At 47.6% G+C, this 16,693-nt stretch overlaps 1 protein-coding gene across 1 annotated transcript in view; it reads right to left on the bottom strand.

Annotated features, from left to right (window-relative positions):
• The window catches only part of LOC114619990 (S-adenosyl-L-methionine-dependent tRNA 4-demethylwyosine synthase), a 75,596-nt gene that overhangs the window by 40,724 nt on the left and 18,179 nt on the right, over nucleotides 1–16,693 (bottom strand). The window contains exons 9-12 of the mRNA XM_028765944.1: nucleotides 14,623–14,675; nucleotides 9,122–9,240; nucleotides 7,419–7,528; nucleotides 1,479–1,656 (exon numbers count right to left, since the gene is read on the bottom strand). Of these exons, the coding sequence (XP_028621777.1) occupies nucleotides 1,479–1,656; nucleotides 7,419–7,528; nucleotides 9,122–9,240; nucleotides 14,623–14,675 (460 nt within the window). The remainder of the gene's footprint in view (nucleotides 1–1,478; nucleotides 1,657–7,418; nucleotides 7,529–9,121; nucleotides 9,241–14,622; nucleotides 14,676–16,693) is intronic.

Below are 16,693 nucleotides of genomic sequence, written 5' to 3' on the forward strand. Positions count from 1 at the left end.
GTGTGTGTGTGTGTGTGTGTGTGTGTGTGTGTGTGTGTGTGTGTGTGTGTTGCTCTTTTCTTTTGTTTTTCTGAGTCCAGCTCTCACCAGGTTGATCTAAAACTTGCTATGTAGAGATTTTCTCAAACCCACCATCCTCCTGCCTTGGTCTTCCCAGTGCTAGGATTACAGATTTACCACCACATCCAACTTCTACTGGGAGTGTTTATCAACACTATGGGGTCCTCTAAGATGACTCAGTGGGTAAAAGCACTTGCTACCAAGCCTGATGACCTAAGTTTTGTCCCTACACCCACTGGAGAAGAGAATTGACTCGAAAGTTGTCCTTTGTGGAGATCACAGACATGACATGGCAAACACATACAAAGAAACACACAAGATGCAATTTAATTATTTTAATTCTTTATAATCCCAGTGCTGCAGCCTAGGATAAAGTGAGCCCCTGCTTCAGAAACCAAAGGAAGTAAAAAGAACTGTCCTGAAAGCTACTGCGTATCTAGCATGGCCTCAGACACCCAGTGCTCAGTCATAACCCTTCCTGAGCACAGCAGAGACTGGCCTGACCTTTTCCTGTATGTGTAACCACTTAGGATGATGGACAGCAATTCCCAAAGGTCAGACCTACCATATACACATCCACTACACACAGAAATCACAAGTTCTGACAGGTGACGCTATGTTAAGTATCGGAGACACAAGGTCAAGAAAGTCTCCAGATCTCACTCCAGAAGCAGACAAAGAAGAAAGAAGGTCTGTAGGAATGACAGAGCTCACTCTAAAGGACCGGACAGCAGCAGCACAGGGACCCTGAAGAAATCTCCTAGGATCTAGGGATCGTATTTCTGCCTAGACCTGGCCTCTGTAACAAGACAGGTCACAAGGCTCCCAGCCTGACCTGACCCCCTCCTCTCTATCTCTGCATATAACATGTCAATAAAGAAGGCTCTACAGGGACTGGGGAGATGGCTCAGCAATTAAGAGCACTTGCTGCTCTGGCAGAGGAGCTGGGGTGGTTTCCAGAACCTTTATCAAATGGCTCATAACTGCCAATATCCTCTTCCGGCCTCTGAAGATGCCTCAGCATACATGGTACATATGCAAATAAGCAGATGCACATACACATAAAATCCATAAACTCCATCACTACTTAGAATGATGGAAAAGGAGAATATGTTGGAATACAACCTTAAACCCAACCCTCACTGTCATAAAGTCCAAAAGCTGTGTAGACACCATGATGCCACATTCTAATTTTAAATTTCTGAATGAAGTATGATCATATAGGGCGTGCGTGTAAGAAGGCTCAGTAGGGAAAGGCAAGCCTAGACTAATGACCTGAGTTTAGTCCCCAGGACCCAGCTGGTGGCCAGCCTCAGCTAAACAGTGACTTCTGGAGCAGTGTCAGGCCCGCCTTCCACTGGTCACTGTCTCCAAGACAGTAATGACCCTGGAGTGCAGTGACGATGCCGTGGCCTTACCTGATTGCCTCAGGGAACTGAGCATTGGTGACCAGGAAGCTGGAGATCCCGCACTGGTGCAGCAGCTTCAAGAGCCCGTTGATCTCTGGGTACATTATCGGCTCACCCACGAGCGACAGGGCACAGTGCTTGACCTCCATCCCCTCTTCAAATCGCTCCGCCTTGAGGCCGGGCACGCCTGAGAGAGCAGTGAAGAACCTCAGAGCAAGGCACAAGCAGAGAACGATGCTTCCATGACCTCTAACGATGCTTTGGTTTCAGAGGGAAAACCCTTTCTTATTTTTATTTTTTGAAACAGGAGCTCAGTCTGTGACCCAAGCTAGCCCAAAACTCTCAGTAATCCTCCTGTCTCAGCCCCCTCACTGCTGAGATTACAGGAGTGGGCCACCACACCCACCTTAAAACTTAATTCTCTTCTCTTTAAAATAATGATTTTATTTTACAGGTATGGGTAGTTTGCCTGCATGCACCACATTTGTGCAGTGTCCAAGGAGACCAGGAGAGGGCACCAGCTCACCTGGAGCTGGAGTTAATGGACAGTGAGCTGTCCTGTGGGTGCTGGGAACAGATCCCGGGGCCTCTCCAAGAGCAGTTAGTGTTTTAACCACTCGGCCATCTCTTTAGCCCTGAACCTTGTTGGTGGGGCTAGAGGGATGATGGTGTGGTGGCAAAAGCTCTTCATAACCATGAAGGACCTGGGTTCAGATCTCAGCACTCAGATATGAAGCTGGGCGTGGCCATGCAAACCTCCATAACCCTAAGCACCAATGGGTATAGTCACAGGAGGATTGCTGGGGACTTCAAGAGACCCTGTCTAAAAGAATAGGAGGGGCAATTATAGGGCAGGACACCCAGCAGCCATCCTGCTTTGAACCCTCCCCCCCTCTGTCACACACACACAGAGAGAGAGAGAGAGAAAGAGAGAGAGAGAGAGAGAGAGAGAGAGAGAGAGAGAGAGGGAGAAACAGAGACAGAGAGACAGAGAGAGAGACAGAGAGAGAGAGAAACAGAGAGAGTAATGTCCCAGCAAAAATAAAGAACTTAAAATGTACTTGGAAATATAAACATGCAAGTAAACCACTCTTGCCCTATCTAAGGACTGGGAAGCAGGTTAAACTCCTAAAACTGACAGACGACACTTTTTTGTGCCTGACACTCAGCATGTGCGTTTCCCAGCAGTATTTCTGAGTGAGTTTTTCCTTGCATTATCGAAATCTAAGATTTAACTCAAATCCAAGTTTTAAATAAAACTTGATCCTTAAACTCAGTCTGTGTTGCCAAGACAACCCAGCACTGCCTAACAGTCCTGGTTAGCTTTAAATTCCCCATGAGCAGCAGAAGAGAGGGGTGGGTTTACCCTGAACTGCAAAATCAGCCTCGAACTCTGAATGTGGGACGAGGGTATGTTGGCTAGACCTTGGGGAGTGGGGGAGAAGCACTGGGCTCAACTTCTGACTCTACTACGAGGTCAGTCTGGCATCCTCAGGCAGGGCTCCAGCCTTCTCCTCCCCTGATGTTTAACATGGTGAACGGAGAAGACGAACATGAACAAGAATTAAGTTAGGGGCTGAGGATGTGCCTCAGTTGGCCAAGTGCCTGCTAACAGGAATAGAGGTGCATTCCTGTAACCTAGCATTCAGGAGGAGGAGGGAGAAGAAGCACAAGTTTAAGGTTATCCTCAGCTGCATGGTGAGTGGGGGGCCAGCTTGGGCTACATAAGACTTTGATGCAACCCTGTCCCCCTAGTCCCGTGCACACAGGGAGATAAAAACAAATAAGCAAAAAATGAAGGCTTGCTGGTGACACGGAGCAAGATGGTGACTGTGGAGGGACTGAGGAGGGACTGGGGAGGCAGCTAGTGTGAAGGGGGCTGCAGCTGAGGCTGACTGCAAGGCATCACCAGGGCGGTGTTTTGCTGATCGGATACGTGCATGGGGGAACAAGGTGTCCCAGGGAGAAGTTTTGAGTGTAAGGCCTGAGCAATGGAGCTCTGAACAACAGAGACAAAACAAGCAATGAACCCAACAACATAACCAACAGAAACCCCTGGGATAGTATGGTGAGGGAAAAGTACATCCGGTATTCCAAGTCAGACAAGAAGCTGAGCCATTTGTCAGGCAGCCAAATGAATAAGCAATGCTCACATGTGGGCTCTAGAGAGACAGCTTCAGGAATCGGCACACACAAAGAGACACAGACACAAATACACACACACACACACACACAACATGGATATATAAACAAGCACAAACAAAATGCAAGCACACACATCACACATGCACACGCACACAATCCAATCCACAAAATCTTAACCCTTTCGAGTTTTCCTGGTTTCATTGTTGCTAAGCAACTTCTGGGCCATTTCCCTCATCCTGGGCAGCAGCTTCCTCCTCCTGAATCATCCCAAGAACAGTCATCAGACAAACTAAGGAGCAAACTTACAGAAACTCACAGAATGACACCAAAGAAAGCAGAGCTTCGGGATTCAGCCTAACATTTAGTAAAGCAAATGGCACACACACACACACACACACACACACGATGAACGATGCACTAATCCACATACAATATCCTTATTTCTTTTTTGTGGCTTAAGGTAAGGTCTCACTGTGAAATCCAAGATGGCGTCAAACTACATAGCCCAAGATGTGCTAGAACTTACTATTCTCCTGCCTCAGCCTCCTAAGTACCAGGACTGTAGGTGAGCCTCACCATGCCTGGCTCAAGGATCTCCACGTCTTAAGTTGGGGTAATCAAATATGAGACATTTTCTTCTTCATTCTCATGATACAGGTCCACGGCTGAGCGTGACAGCCATGACACATGTTTGATGGAGACTTCACAATGTCAGGTGTATAGATATGCTTGTATTGGTATATGTGCACGCCCAGTGTAGACACCAGAGGACAGCGTCCTTACTCCTCAGGTACCATCCATCTTGCTGATCTCTCATCAGCCTGCAGATCACCAAGGAAGCAAAGCTGGCTGGCAGCAAGCCCTAGGAATCCATCTGCCTCTGTCTTCTCAGCATGCACATGCCACCCATGCCCAGATCTCTCATATGGGTTCTGGAAGTTGAACTCTCTCTTTCTCTCTCTGTCCCTGTCCCTTCCCACCCACTTCTTTTTTCAGTTTGATGAAAACAGGATCTCAAATTCAACATCCCCTGTCTCCTGCTATGATGATGTCAGGACAGACAGACACCCAAGCAATGAATCTATTCTGATGCCTTCCAATCAACTCCAAATATCATTGACCTTAGGAAGAGCTGCATCTGAGACATTGGAAAGGGGTGGAGTACCTGCAGCCCTGATTCTAGAGCCACCTTCTTAGTGGGCTCCAACAATACAGGACAATTCACCAATGTGCACAGTAAGTCACTACATAAAACCATCATGTCACAAGTTCAACCCGTCTGTCTACAGGAGGCTCTCATCAACTGCACACCCAAGTTCAACAGTGCAGATTCCTGGAATCCTGTGAGAAGCACACATTTGCCAGCCCTGGAGGCTCACACCTGTCATCCCAGGCCTCAGGAGGCTGAAGCAGGAGGAGCAGTTCAAGGCCAGCCTGAGCTACACAGTAAGACCCTCATCTCAAAAACAGAAGAAAAAGAAGGAAAGCAGGACGAGAAAATAAAGAACTGTACAGTCACAGGCCTCAGCTCGCTAGACTTCCTCTCTGGGAAGGAGCAGCAGTCGGTGTTTGAGCAGCCGCAGATGGCTCTGACTCACAGTAAAGTCTGGAGCCAGAGCTCCCAGTGAAGCCAAATATATCTAAGTATTCAGCAGAACTGAACTGGAAAACTAGCTTCTGCCGCATCACTGTGGGCCATGCGAAGGCATCTTATTAAGAACACCGCACTTTTCATGGGGCATTTATTCACAAATGCAATGAGGCAACCCCACCTCACTAACCAATATAGTTACCTTGTTAGGTTTTTTAGGCAAAGATTCCCTATGTAGATCAGCTTGTCCTTTAAATGCAGAGATCCTCCTGCCTCTGCCTCCTGGGTGCTGGGATTAAAGGTTTGAGCCCCCATATCTACCTTATCTTTAATTATGAGTATGGTATGTGTCTGGGAGAGAAGGGGTATGTGCACATGAGTGTAGTTAGTACCTGCAGAGGCCAGAAGAGAGCACCAGATCACCACGCTGTGGTGATGAGGTTGTAAGCCACCTCGAGTGGGGGCTGGGAAGAGAACACTCTAAACCACTGAGCCCATCTCTCTACAGACTAAAGCATCAGGACCACTCACGAAGGCATCTCATGCTCTCAAGAAGCCACAGCAAAGGCATTTAGGAACGATGACGACAAGACAACAGGACACGTCCCCAGAACAAACGTACAGACAGCGCACCTCACACTGGGTGCTAACAAACGTTGGCTGGAATTGTTAATTCTTCTATCTGATGGAAATATAAAAGCTAAAGGGGCCACAGTTTTGCTTCCACACAGCAAGATTCACAGTAGTGTAGGAGGCATGGAGGTCCCTGTGCCCACAGATAGGCACTGGAGACACCAGGAATGTGAAACACACACTTGTCTCTTCGAAGGGAGACGTCTTTCACCTGTCTTCCACCCAGAAGGTTGGGAACAGCCATGGTTAATAGCCTGGTGAGCTCTGTGTCGTCCTGTGGCCAGGCCACACTGGATCCTCCCGAGACCCATCTCATGAGCTCCTTGACGAATCTATAGATTCCATCTCTATGGAAGACGTCGCCTGCACTTTACTGAGTTTCCGTACAGCCACTTCTGCAGCTTTGCTGTGCACACGGATTGAGCTAATTATCACCAGCAAACATATTTTCCAAATTATGCTGTGCTTAAATATGCCTAAAATAAACTACTCAACTACTCGGGGTCTGACTCCCTTAAGTTTGAACCAACACCGCTACTGCGTCACTCTGAGCCAAACTGCCTTACCTCTCACAGATCTGCTCTGCTGGCCGTCTCTGGTAAGTTAGTTACATCACGGGTGAAAGGATGTCTTGCTAAAGCAAACATGTGAAAGACTGCTTTTTTGAAGCAGACGGAGATGAAAGGATGTTTGGATAGAGCCGACACGTGAAAGGACCTGGGATGAAGGGGTATACATATGACCCCACAGACAGTGGGAGACGAGCACTGAGCTTTAGTTTGGTTTGTTTCACCTCACTATTCTTCGCTAACGACCTGCATGTATTGATTCACCTTGCATAGTGTTGTTGAGCTCAACTTGTGATAACAGTGCCATCGAGAGAAACTCACCAAGAATTGCTTATGAGGTTCCAGTGGCAACTTCCAGCCTCACCTTAAGACAGTTGGTGAGCCTGGCGGTTTCTTCAGGATTGACAGCTGCCTGATGTCTGCTTGCTTAAAGGACTGGACTGTAGCTGCTGGTTCATGCTGGTGTCTGCCTGCCTAGAGGACTGGTCTGCAGCTGCTGAATCGTATTTGGTGTTTGCTATGAGACTGGACTGCTGCCAAAGAAGATCAAGCTCGCCCCCAAAGAACTATTGCTGAACAGGTCCACTTCCCCCATATCCTAGGAACTTTTCTCTTCCACTACCTCTGCTGGGTGGTGGGCTAGAGGAGAGGTTGAACCTTTATTAAAAGTAGGTTGCAAAAACTTGATGCCTACAGAGGCCATTCTTCCATCATTGTGATCCAGGCTTTGTTGGCGGGTACTGGAATTTCTTTTCAGAGAGGATGTGGCTCAGCTGGTGGAATGTGTGCCTAGCATGTAGGCATGTATGAGGTCCTGGCTTCCATCCCCACCACAGAATAAGACCAGCTGGCACAGTGATAAACACCCGTAATGCCAGTACTCTAGAGACAGAGGCAGAAAGATCAGAAGTCCAAGGCCATCCTCCAGTACAAGGCAAGTTCAAGGCCAGATTGAGATATCAAGACTTTGTCTCATAACAAGGAAAATAAAATAAACAAGCAGGCAAATACCTTTGAACTGTTTAATCATGTTCTGATGGTTCTCAATGGCTTCCTTCAAGATCAGTTCCGGCTGGTCCATCTTCCACCGCCACTCAGTGCCCACAGGATTCGTATGGTGCCTGTAACCACAGTGCAGAGCGCTAAGGCCCCCTGTTATGACATCCCAGAGTCTACTGTGACTAGCTTGTCCAGCATACGGTTAGAGCTGCTATCCCGACAAAGCTCCACAGCTCAGAGTCACGGCACATGGCAGAGATAGGTGGAGAGGTCCATCAGCAGGCTGCTCGGCTCTTGCCTCAGAGTCAACTCCAGGTACAAGCTGACCAAACAAATGAACCTGATTTTTAAAAAATACCATATTATTTATTTATGGGTATGTCTGTGGGTATATGAGCACCTATGTCTAGGTACTCAAGGAGCTCAGAAGAGGCATCGGCTTCCCTGATCCTCTGAAAAGGAATAGTGCTTCTAACTGCTGAGCCTCCCTCCAGCTCCTTCTTTCTGCTTTTAGTCATGTAAACTGAATACAGACACACACGTCAGTGACCTCTGGCCAGCGCATCTCCACTGTGAGTTGATAACTCCTAAACCACATAAGAGGAGCAGAAGCACCCAAGATTTAGAAACCACAACCTACACCAAGCACTCGAGTTTCTCAACAACAGTGGGTGTGGCTTCTCTCTATACTCCAGTCTTTTGGTTTGAGACAGACTCCCATATAGCCAAGCTGCCCTCAAATTCCCCATGTAGTTGAGGATAGCCTTTAGCTTCTAATCCTCTAGCCCCATATCCCCAGTGCTAGAATTATGGTGTGGACCACTGTATGTGGTTTAGGCAGTGTTGGGAATAGAACCTAGGGCTTCACGCATGAAGGCAAGCACTCTACCGACTAAGCTACATCTGCAGCACTTCTTATTCTTTGGCTATTTCTTTTTCCTTCAGTGTTCCTTAGACTATGTAACACACACAGGCCTCACTGCTTCAGCTCTCATTTTTTTTCCCTGTGTTTATCTATATGTGGTTATATAAATGTATGTGCAGATGACTCCAGAGGCCAGAAGAGGGCATCAGATCCCTCTGAGCTGGAGTTTCAGGCAACTGTGAACTGTCTGATGTGAGAGTTGGGAGCTAAACTCAGTCCTAAGAGCAGCAAGTGCTCTTAACCACTGAGTTATTCTCCAGCCCCTAGTTACAATGTTCAACCACTATTTGTGGTGATTTAAATAGGCTTGGCCCCCATAGACGCCTGTGTTTGAATGCCTGGCACACAGAGAGCGACACTATCAGGAGATGTGGCCTTGTTGGAGGAAATGTGTCACTGGGGGTGGCCTCTGAGGACTCCTAGTGCTCAAGATCCACCAAGGATGGAAGAGAGCTTTGGGGAGCAGCCCCTCCTACCTGCCTTCTGGTCAAAATGTAGCACTCTTAGCTCCTTCTCCAGCCACATGTCTGCCTGCCATGCTCCCGCCTTGATGATAATGGTCTGAGCCTCTGAACCTGTAAGCCAGCCCCAGTTAAATGGTGTCCTTTATAAAAGCTGCCTTGGTCACGGTGTCTGACCACAGCATAAAACCCTAAGGCACGAACTCTATCAGCACACTCATGATAGGGCTATGTAGGCTGACATTCTTCTTGAAACTTTGCTGGAGACTGGTCCACACTCCGCGGGCAGTGCTGAGTATCTGGTCACCTCACCGTGCACCTCCACTCACCGCCAGCAGAAGACACATTTATTCGCACACGCCAAGCTCGGGGTGGCTTCCATGCAGCGATGGCTCTCGATGCCGTAGAAAGTGTGTTTGTAGCAGCCTCCTCTCCCCCGCAGCATCGACTGTGACAAGCAGGAAACACACCATCATTTGAACAGAGTAACAGAAACTCAACACTAGGCACTGTTTCTTTGTTTGCATGCTTTAGTTTTCTTGTTCATTATTACTGTGTATGAGATGTGTGTGCAGGCTCAGGCAGACTACAGCATGTGAAGGTCTGAAAACAACGTTGTGGAACTGACTCTTTCTCCCACCCTTACGTGGGCCCCAGAGACTGAATTCAGGTCACTAGGCTTATGTGGCAAGTCCTTCACCCGAAGGCATCATTTCTAAGACAGCATTATAGGGCAGATGATGACTCAGTGGCTAAAAGCACTGGCTGACCTGAGTTTGACCCCTGGGACCCACAAGGTAAAAGGTGAACCAACACCTCCAAATTGTCCCCTGACCTGCACACACTGACAGCCAAGTTCTGTCTGTGCTTTTCCCAGTGTGCACCCCGCTGTCAGCAGTAAGAGCCATGCTGCCTCAGTTCCATCCTGCCCCATGTACAATCCTGACACTGCAAAGGCGGAGATGCTGCCTGAGCATCTCACTAGTCCACGAATCCCTGAGGCCCCACTTTGAGTTCTCTTTGTTTTGTTCCTAATCTACTTTGATTTCTGTGGTTCGGACGGGGTAAATCCTATTGACTGGTCCTGGGTGCAAACTGTCTCAACGATCTGCTGGGGTCAGAGTACAGAGGCTGCCACCCCTGCCCGCCGGCTGAGCCCTGGGGAAGCTGTTTTATCTGTTATTCTGTTTTTCTGTTGTATTGGGCTTCTCAGCTGTGTTTTGAACCTTGCTTTTTTCTGGACTATTTTATTCCTTCATTTGTGTGAAGATCACTGATGACTGATTGCTGTAGCTGCTCAAAGTATTCACCCAGTTCGATCCTGGTGACAGCAGCTGATTATCTTCTACTATCCGAGTTACGACTTTCTCAAGTCCTTGCTGTGACAGGTGATTTTTCTGCAGTGTCATGGAGGAAAGTCTAGACTAGTAGTTCTTAACCTGTGGGTCGTGACCCCACAGGGACTACCTATGAGATATCTTGCATATCAGATATTTACATTAAGATTCATAACAGCAGCAAAATTACAATTAAGTAGCAACAAAAACCAAATGTTATGTTTGTTATGCTCTCATTACAACATGAGAAGATACAGTAAAGGGCTGCAGCATTAGGAAGGCTGAGAACCAGTGATCTACACCTTTCCCCCCTCCCCCCCACTTTACTTTGCTGAGCTGGGAGACAGGTCCTGTGCCAGGCTTTCCGAAGCCACAGAACTGCCCTAGCCTTTACAGATTACCTTTACCTTGAATGGCCCCTGGTGTCTGCTGGTTCACTGGAAGACAACGGTGTCAAGCCAGTGGACTCCTCAGCCTGGGCTGCTTCTATAGCAAGGCTCCCTCTGGCCTGTATACTCCACAGAAATGAAACTCCTGCCCTCACAGGGACAAAGGGGCTGCCCTGACTACAAGAGCTACCTGGTTAACATGGTACTGCTATGGTATAATTAGCAAAGAAAATGTCAGGCCAGCAAGGAAGGAGAGCATTTCTCAGGCCAAGTTCTTGTGGGGGAATGGTCTCTTCTCACAGAAATTGGTTGACTGGTATCTGCAGACAGAGAAGGAATTCCAGGCCCAGCTAGACGGAAGACAGCATGCCCTATTTGATGTTAGTGAGAATGCCAGTGCCCTTTGTCAGGAGAACTGGGCCTGCCTATCTCAGTGGAGGGGCTCCCCTTCAAGCTAGGAGAGAGTAGAGCCTAAGGAGGCATGCCTTTCTGTGAGGCTGAGGCAGCTAGCGCCGGTCTCCGGTCTCCGTCACCATCTCCTTTTGGGTGGAGGACTTGAGACTTCGGGATTCTGTGATGCTCCCCACGCCCGACGGCTGCCCTCCTCTCACCACCTCCTTCCACAGCACACCTCAGAGCCACGCCTCCTGGCTAAAGAACACCAAACCCCCCAGCGGAGGATGCCAAGCCCTACCAGCATGTTTGGAGATGCCAGCCAGGCTCATAATCTCTCAGCCAAATAAGCTCTGCCGTGGAAGTTCAGAAGAAGATGGCAGGTCATTGGCTTCTCTCATCAAGCGCCTCTCCATCCCTCTCTACACCCAGAGTGCTGATTTTGCTCGGGGCTCTCAACAGTCCCGGCTCTATGGTCTGTCACTGTAACTGATTTCCCCACCACACAGATAACTCACATGCTCCAAATGAGCAGCAATCCATGACCCAGTCCCCACCCAGTGCAGAGACCTGCCACCTAGCACAGGGCCTCAAACTCTGACTTAATGTGACACTGAATTACAGAGGTCACTCACCCTTCACACAACTGCTCAGCCACTCAAGACAACTTCACTCAGGTGACAACTGCTGCTGCTGCCTGGGGCTTCACATGCTTCCTTGCCTACCCTGTCTTCAGGAAGTCTCCATGGGAGCTCTGTCTGTCTGTCTGAGACAAGGTCTTACATACAACAGGATGGGTTCACACTCTATGTAGCCAAGGATGGTCTTGAACACTTCTAAGGGGTACTGGAGTTGTGAGTGTACACGACCCCACCAGCTGACCCAGTGCTGGAGATAGAGAAGCCAAGGCTTCCAGCGTGCAAGGCAAGTAAGTACTCTACTAACTGAACCACACCCACAGCCCTACCGACATATCTGTAGCTTCCCTGCTGGATTAAGTGACAAAATGTTTTACTGGAAACCATCATCATCTTCTGTATACAGGAGGACTTCTTGTGAGTCTTGGTTCTCTCCTTGCACCCTGTGAGTCACGGTTACTGAACACGAATGGTCAAATCCAGTGACAAGCACCCTCAGACACTGAGCCGCTTGCCAGCCCTTGGGAATATTTGTTTATAGACAGATATGGGAATAATAAAAAGAGACGGGGTGGTAGCTGCCAGTTGTTGTCCTGGGCAAGTGAACAGGCAAAGCTGTATAACTGCTGAGCTGTGTAACTAGAGAGCACAGGGAGGAGACCGAGAAGCCACTGGTGACAGGACACGGAAAGTATGAGACCCTGGCACAAACTCAGACTGCTGAACAAGACACTGTCACCTTCAAAGTCACAGGGTAGCTTCGTCAAGCATGGTGGTGTGCATCCATAATCTCAGGACTCAAAGGGACTAGAAATTCAAGGCCAGCCTGGGCTATACAGTAAGGCCTTATATCCAAAACAGTCAAGAAAGATAAAATAATTGCCTATAGAATTCTTATTAATATAACTTTTATATTATTTATATTTATACTTATTCTATATTATTTATATTTATATAATTTTTATAATATAATTTTAAATTACTGGCAACTACACATATACTGCTAATAATCCCGTGAGTAAAGTGACTGAATAAAAACCTAGCTGTAGTAATCATGTGTTTGGATCATTTTAGGGTTGCCCATCACTTGCTCTGAAGCTGTGTCTGCGGTCCACATTGGCCTAGTCCTTCCTAGTATTCCTGTTTTCAATACATGGCCTAGTGCAGTGGGAATGGCTTAAAGGGGACCACTTCCAAGTCTTATTACAGATTAGAAACAGGGCTGGAGGGATGACGAGCACATGGCGCTCCTGCAGAAGTCTCAAGTTCAGTTCCCAGCACCCACATCGGGTAGCTCACAACCACCTGGAACTCCAGCTTTCTTCTACACTCATGTATGCACACACAAACACACACACACTTTACATTAAAATTAAAGTAAATAAATTAGAGACAAAGCATGGGCCTTAACGAGTCACGGCATTTCAAAACATAAGGCCTATTTTCTGTGTCATTCCATGCCAACCTCCCCAGCAAGTGACTTCTCAGGACTCCACCCCCATTCTGAGTTATGAATGAGGTCTGAGTCTGGGGAGTTGTGTGCAGCCTCCTTCCTCCCTTGCTTCACTTGAATGAAGCCCTCCTTCGCTAAGGGCTGCTTCCCTCTTAGTCTTAGCATATATAAATAAGCCTGGCACCTCACTGTTTCCCATGCAGAGCAACTTCCAATCTTTCTCAAATTTAAACGTGTATCCACTTAAAGTGGGAGGGCTGTGGGCGCGGCTCAGTGATAAAATGCTTGCCTAGCACAGGTGAGACTCCAGCTTGATGCTCAGCGCCACACATAAGGAGGAGAGGGGAGCGGGGGAGGAGGAGCTAAGAGAAGAAAGAATAGAAAGAGAAAAAAGGAAGAGAAGAAAGAAGAGGAAGATGTGTAAGAGGAAGATGAGGAGGAGGAAGAGGAGGAGGAAGAAGAGGAGGAGGAGGAGGAGGAGGAGGAGGAAGAGGAGTCGGCCATGGAGGAAGTGGGACAGCAGATCTAGACACAGCAGCTGGCCCCTCACCAAGGCATCCACCACTGAAGCCTCACAGGATTCCACATGGAAATACACATCTAACATAATTCATTTCATTACAGATTGGATGAAACACCAATTTTCAAAATTATGCATGTGATTTACTATCTGAAAATTGAATTTAACGATGGTAAAAAAGACACTGCTTATTACTGGCTGTATGCAGAAGACACCAAGTCAGACGTCACTGAAAGTCACTGGACTGGAAAAGAGAACCATGGGGAATATGACATGTGGAAGCCATTAACTAATGTGCAGGGCTGAGCACACTGCCACCAAAAGTAGACGGAGTAACAGAAAGTTTCAGAGCAAAAGTCTCTTGGAATGTTTGTATCTTAGGAAGAAGGAAGAGGAACGAGTTAGGATTAAATAGTTTCTTAGGATGTAGCTGAGAGGTACAGTGACCATCCAGCAGGAATGAGGCCCTGGGTTTAAGCCCCAAGACCACACAAACAGGGCATGGTACTGCGTGTGTAATCCCAGCATTTGGGAAGTAGAGGAAGGCGAATCAGGAGTTCAAGGCCAGCCCAGTGTCCATTACTCAATGTCTCAATGAATAGACAAGGTGAGACACGCAATGCCATCAGCCATGGTGAAGAATCAAATGTAGATCCATGGTGCCCAACAGCTGTGCCACAGAAACATCAGGCCAGTGACAGAAAGCAGGCACAATGAGCCACTTAATGTGGAGATGAAAGGCAGATCAATGGCTCATGAGAGCTGGGGGAGACCCAAGAATGTGGATGCTGGCCTTTTTTTAGAGAGAGATCCTGAAGTCAGACTGTGATGCTGGCTATCGACACGCTAAAGTGAGCCATGTACTGCATGTAAAGTATACCTCAACACCACTGCTCAGAACCTAAGGGAGCCATCAAAGTGGCTCACAGGGGACAGGCTCTGTTGTCAAGCTTGAAGACCTGAGTTTGGTCCCCAGAGCCCACAAGGGTGAAGGAGAGAACTGCATCCTGTAGGCGAAGCTCTGACTGCCACGTGTGCGCACACATATAAAATAAATAAGTTGCAGAAAACAGAAATATTTGAATAAAGCCAATAAATACCTTTGTCCACCTGCAAAGCTTCACACCAGAGTGGCTGCCAATCAACTGGTACCCTACATGGAGAAGCAGACAACAGAAAGAAAAATCAACCCAAAGTCTCACAGCACAAGGTGACAACAAAACTGAGCAAGACCACTCTTCTTTACTAAGTTGTAGCATTCAACAACTCTGTTGCCAAAAATCCTGAAGGTTTAAGTTGCTGAGAAAGCTTTTGTGTTTTGGTTTGTGGCTAGGTCTCACTGTCTTCCTTCCTCGGCCTCTAAGAGTACTGAGGTTGAGGCTGTGAGCCAGCAACCTAATGGCCATGAGAATATGACATCCATACTGAGGCAAGACTTGCAGCCTCAGTGCCCAGCAGATGCAGGCTGGAACATCAAGAGGTCAAGGACATTCTGAAGTTTGATGCCAGGCTGGATTACACGAGATCCTGTCTCAAAAAACAAAACAAACAAACAAAAAAAGGCAAACAACAAAACCATGCTGGGTGTGGTGGTGCGCGCCTTTAATCCCAGCACTCAGGAGGCAGATCTTGAGGCTAGCCTAGTCTACACAGTGAGTTTCTACCCAGGGCTACATAGTAAGAGCCTAACTCATAAAAAATCAAATCAATAAAATGCATATGGATTTAATGACAGAAACTCAAACAATGAACTAAGCCATTGTCTTGTGGGGAGGCTTCTGGCTTCCAGGAGCTCAGCAGTCTCAAGGCCCATCTCAGTAGTAAATCCTAAGGTCTGAGCATCGTCCCAGGCAAACCTGCTCCTTCCTCTTACTCTGTTGAAACACTCAGCCCAAAAGCAACTTACGGGAGCACAGGGCTATCTGTCTCATACTTTCAGGTCACAGTCTATGACTGAGGAAATTCGAGGGAGGGAGGTAAGCATGGGGGACACTGCTTGATGGGTCACTTACAGGCTACCCCTCCCTTAACTTTTGTACACAGTCTAGGACCAGTGCTCAAGGGATGGTGCCGCCCACAGTGGGCTGCTCCCTCCTACATCAGTTAACACTCAAGACAATTCCCCGCAGATATGCCGACAGGCCAACCTGACCCAGGCAATTTTACAATTGAGACTTCCTTCTTAGGTGACAGCTGTGTCAAGCTGACAACTAAAGTTGATGAAGACCTTGCCCAGAAACACACTGCATTCAACAACTAGAGTGCATGTGGCAGTCTGAATGAGAAATGTCCCCCAGAGGCTCACACAATGATGCTGTTTATCATATACAATATAGAGTCCACAGATGAAAGAGAAGTGTCATGTGTCCTTCTGAGCCGGGCTTACTAGAATCATCTCCAGGATCAACTTTCCTACAAAAGGAATTTTATTCTTTATGCCCAACAAAAGTGTGTGGACATTTGTGGATAAGGCTGTAAGCTCTCAGGTCCTGCTCCTGTGCCACACCTGCCTGCTGCCGCCGCCATGCCCTTCCCACCATGACAGTCAAGGACTCCACTCTGAAACTGAAAGCCAAATAAACTCTTTCTAAGTTCCCGTGATCATGCTGCCTATTCACAGCAACAGAAAAGTAACTAAGACATTGGACATAAAAAGATTGCCAAATCTAAGCCAGGGGGTAGTGACACACGCCTCTAATCCGAGCGCTTGGGAGGCAGAGGCAGGTGGATTTCTGAGTTCCACACCAACCTGATCTATAAAGTAAGTTCCAGGACAGCCAGGGCTACACAGAGAAACCCTGTTTTGAAAACAAACAAACAAACAAAATATTGTCAAATCTGGTGGGCTGAAGAGAAGGCTCAGCAGTTAAGAGCACTGGCTGTTCTTTCAGAGGTGCTGAGTTCAATTCCCAGTACCCACATGGGAGTTCACTACTGTCTGTAACTGTAGTCCCGTGGGATTCAGTACCTTCTTCTGATATAAAAATGTACACCAGACAAAACATCCATATACAAAAATAAATAAATCTTTTTTTAAAAATGCCAAATCTGAAGATACAATGACAGAAGCTAAACTGAAAAGTGAGACAGCAAAGACTTTAAGAAATAGAAACATCAGCCAGGTGGTGGTGGCGCACGCCTTTAATCCCAGCACTTGAGAGGCAGAGGCAG

Source organism: Grammomys surdaster, unplaced genomic scaffold (assembly GCF_004785775.1).
Source record: "Grammomys surdaster isolate TR1022 unplaced genomic scaffold, NIH_TR_1.0 166, whole genome shotgun sequence".
In the NCBI taxonomy this organism is placed as follows: Eukaryota; Metazoa; Chordata; class Mammalia; order Rodentia; family Muridae; genus Grammomys; species Grammomys surdaster.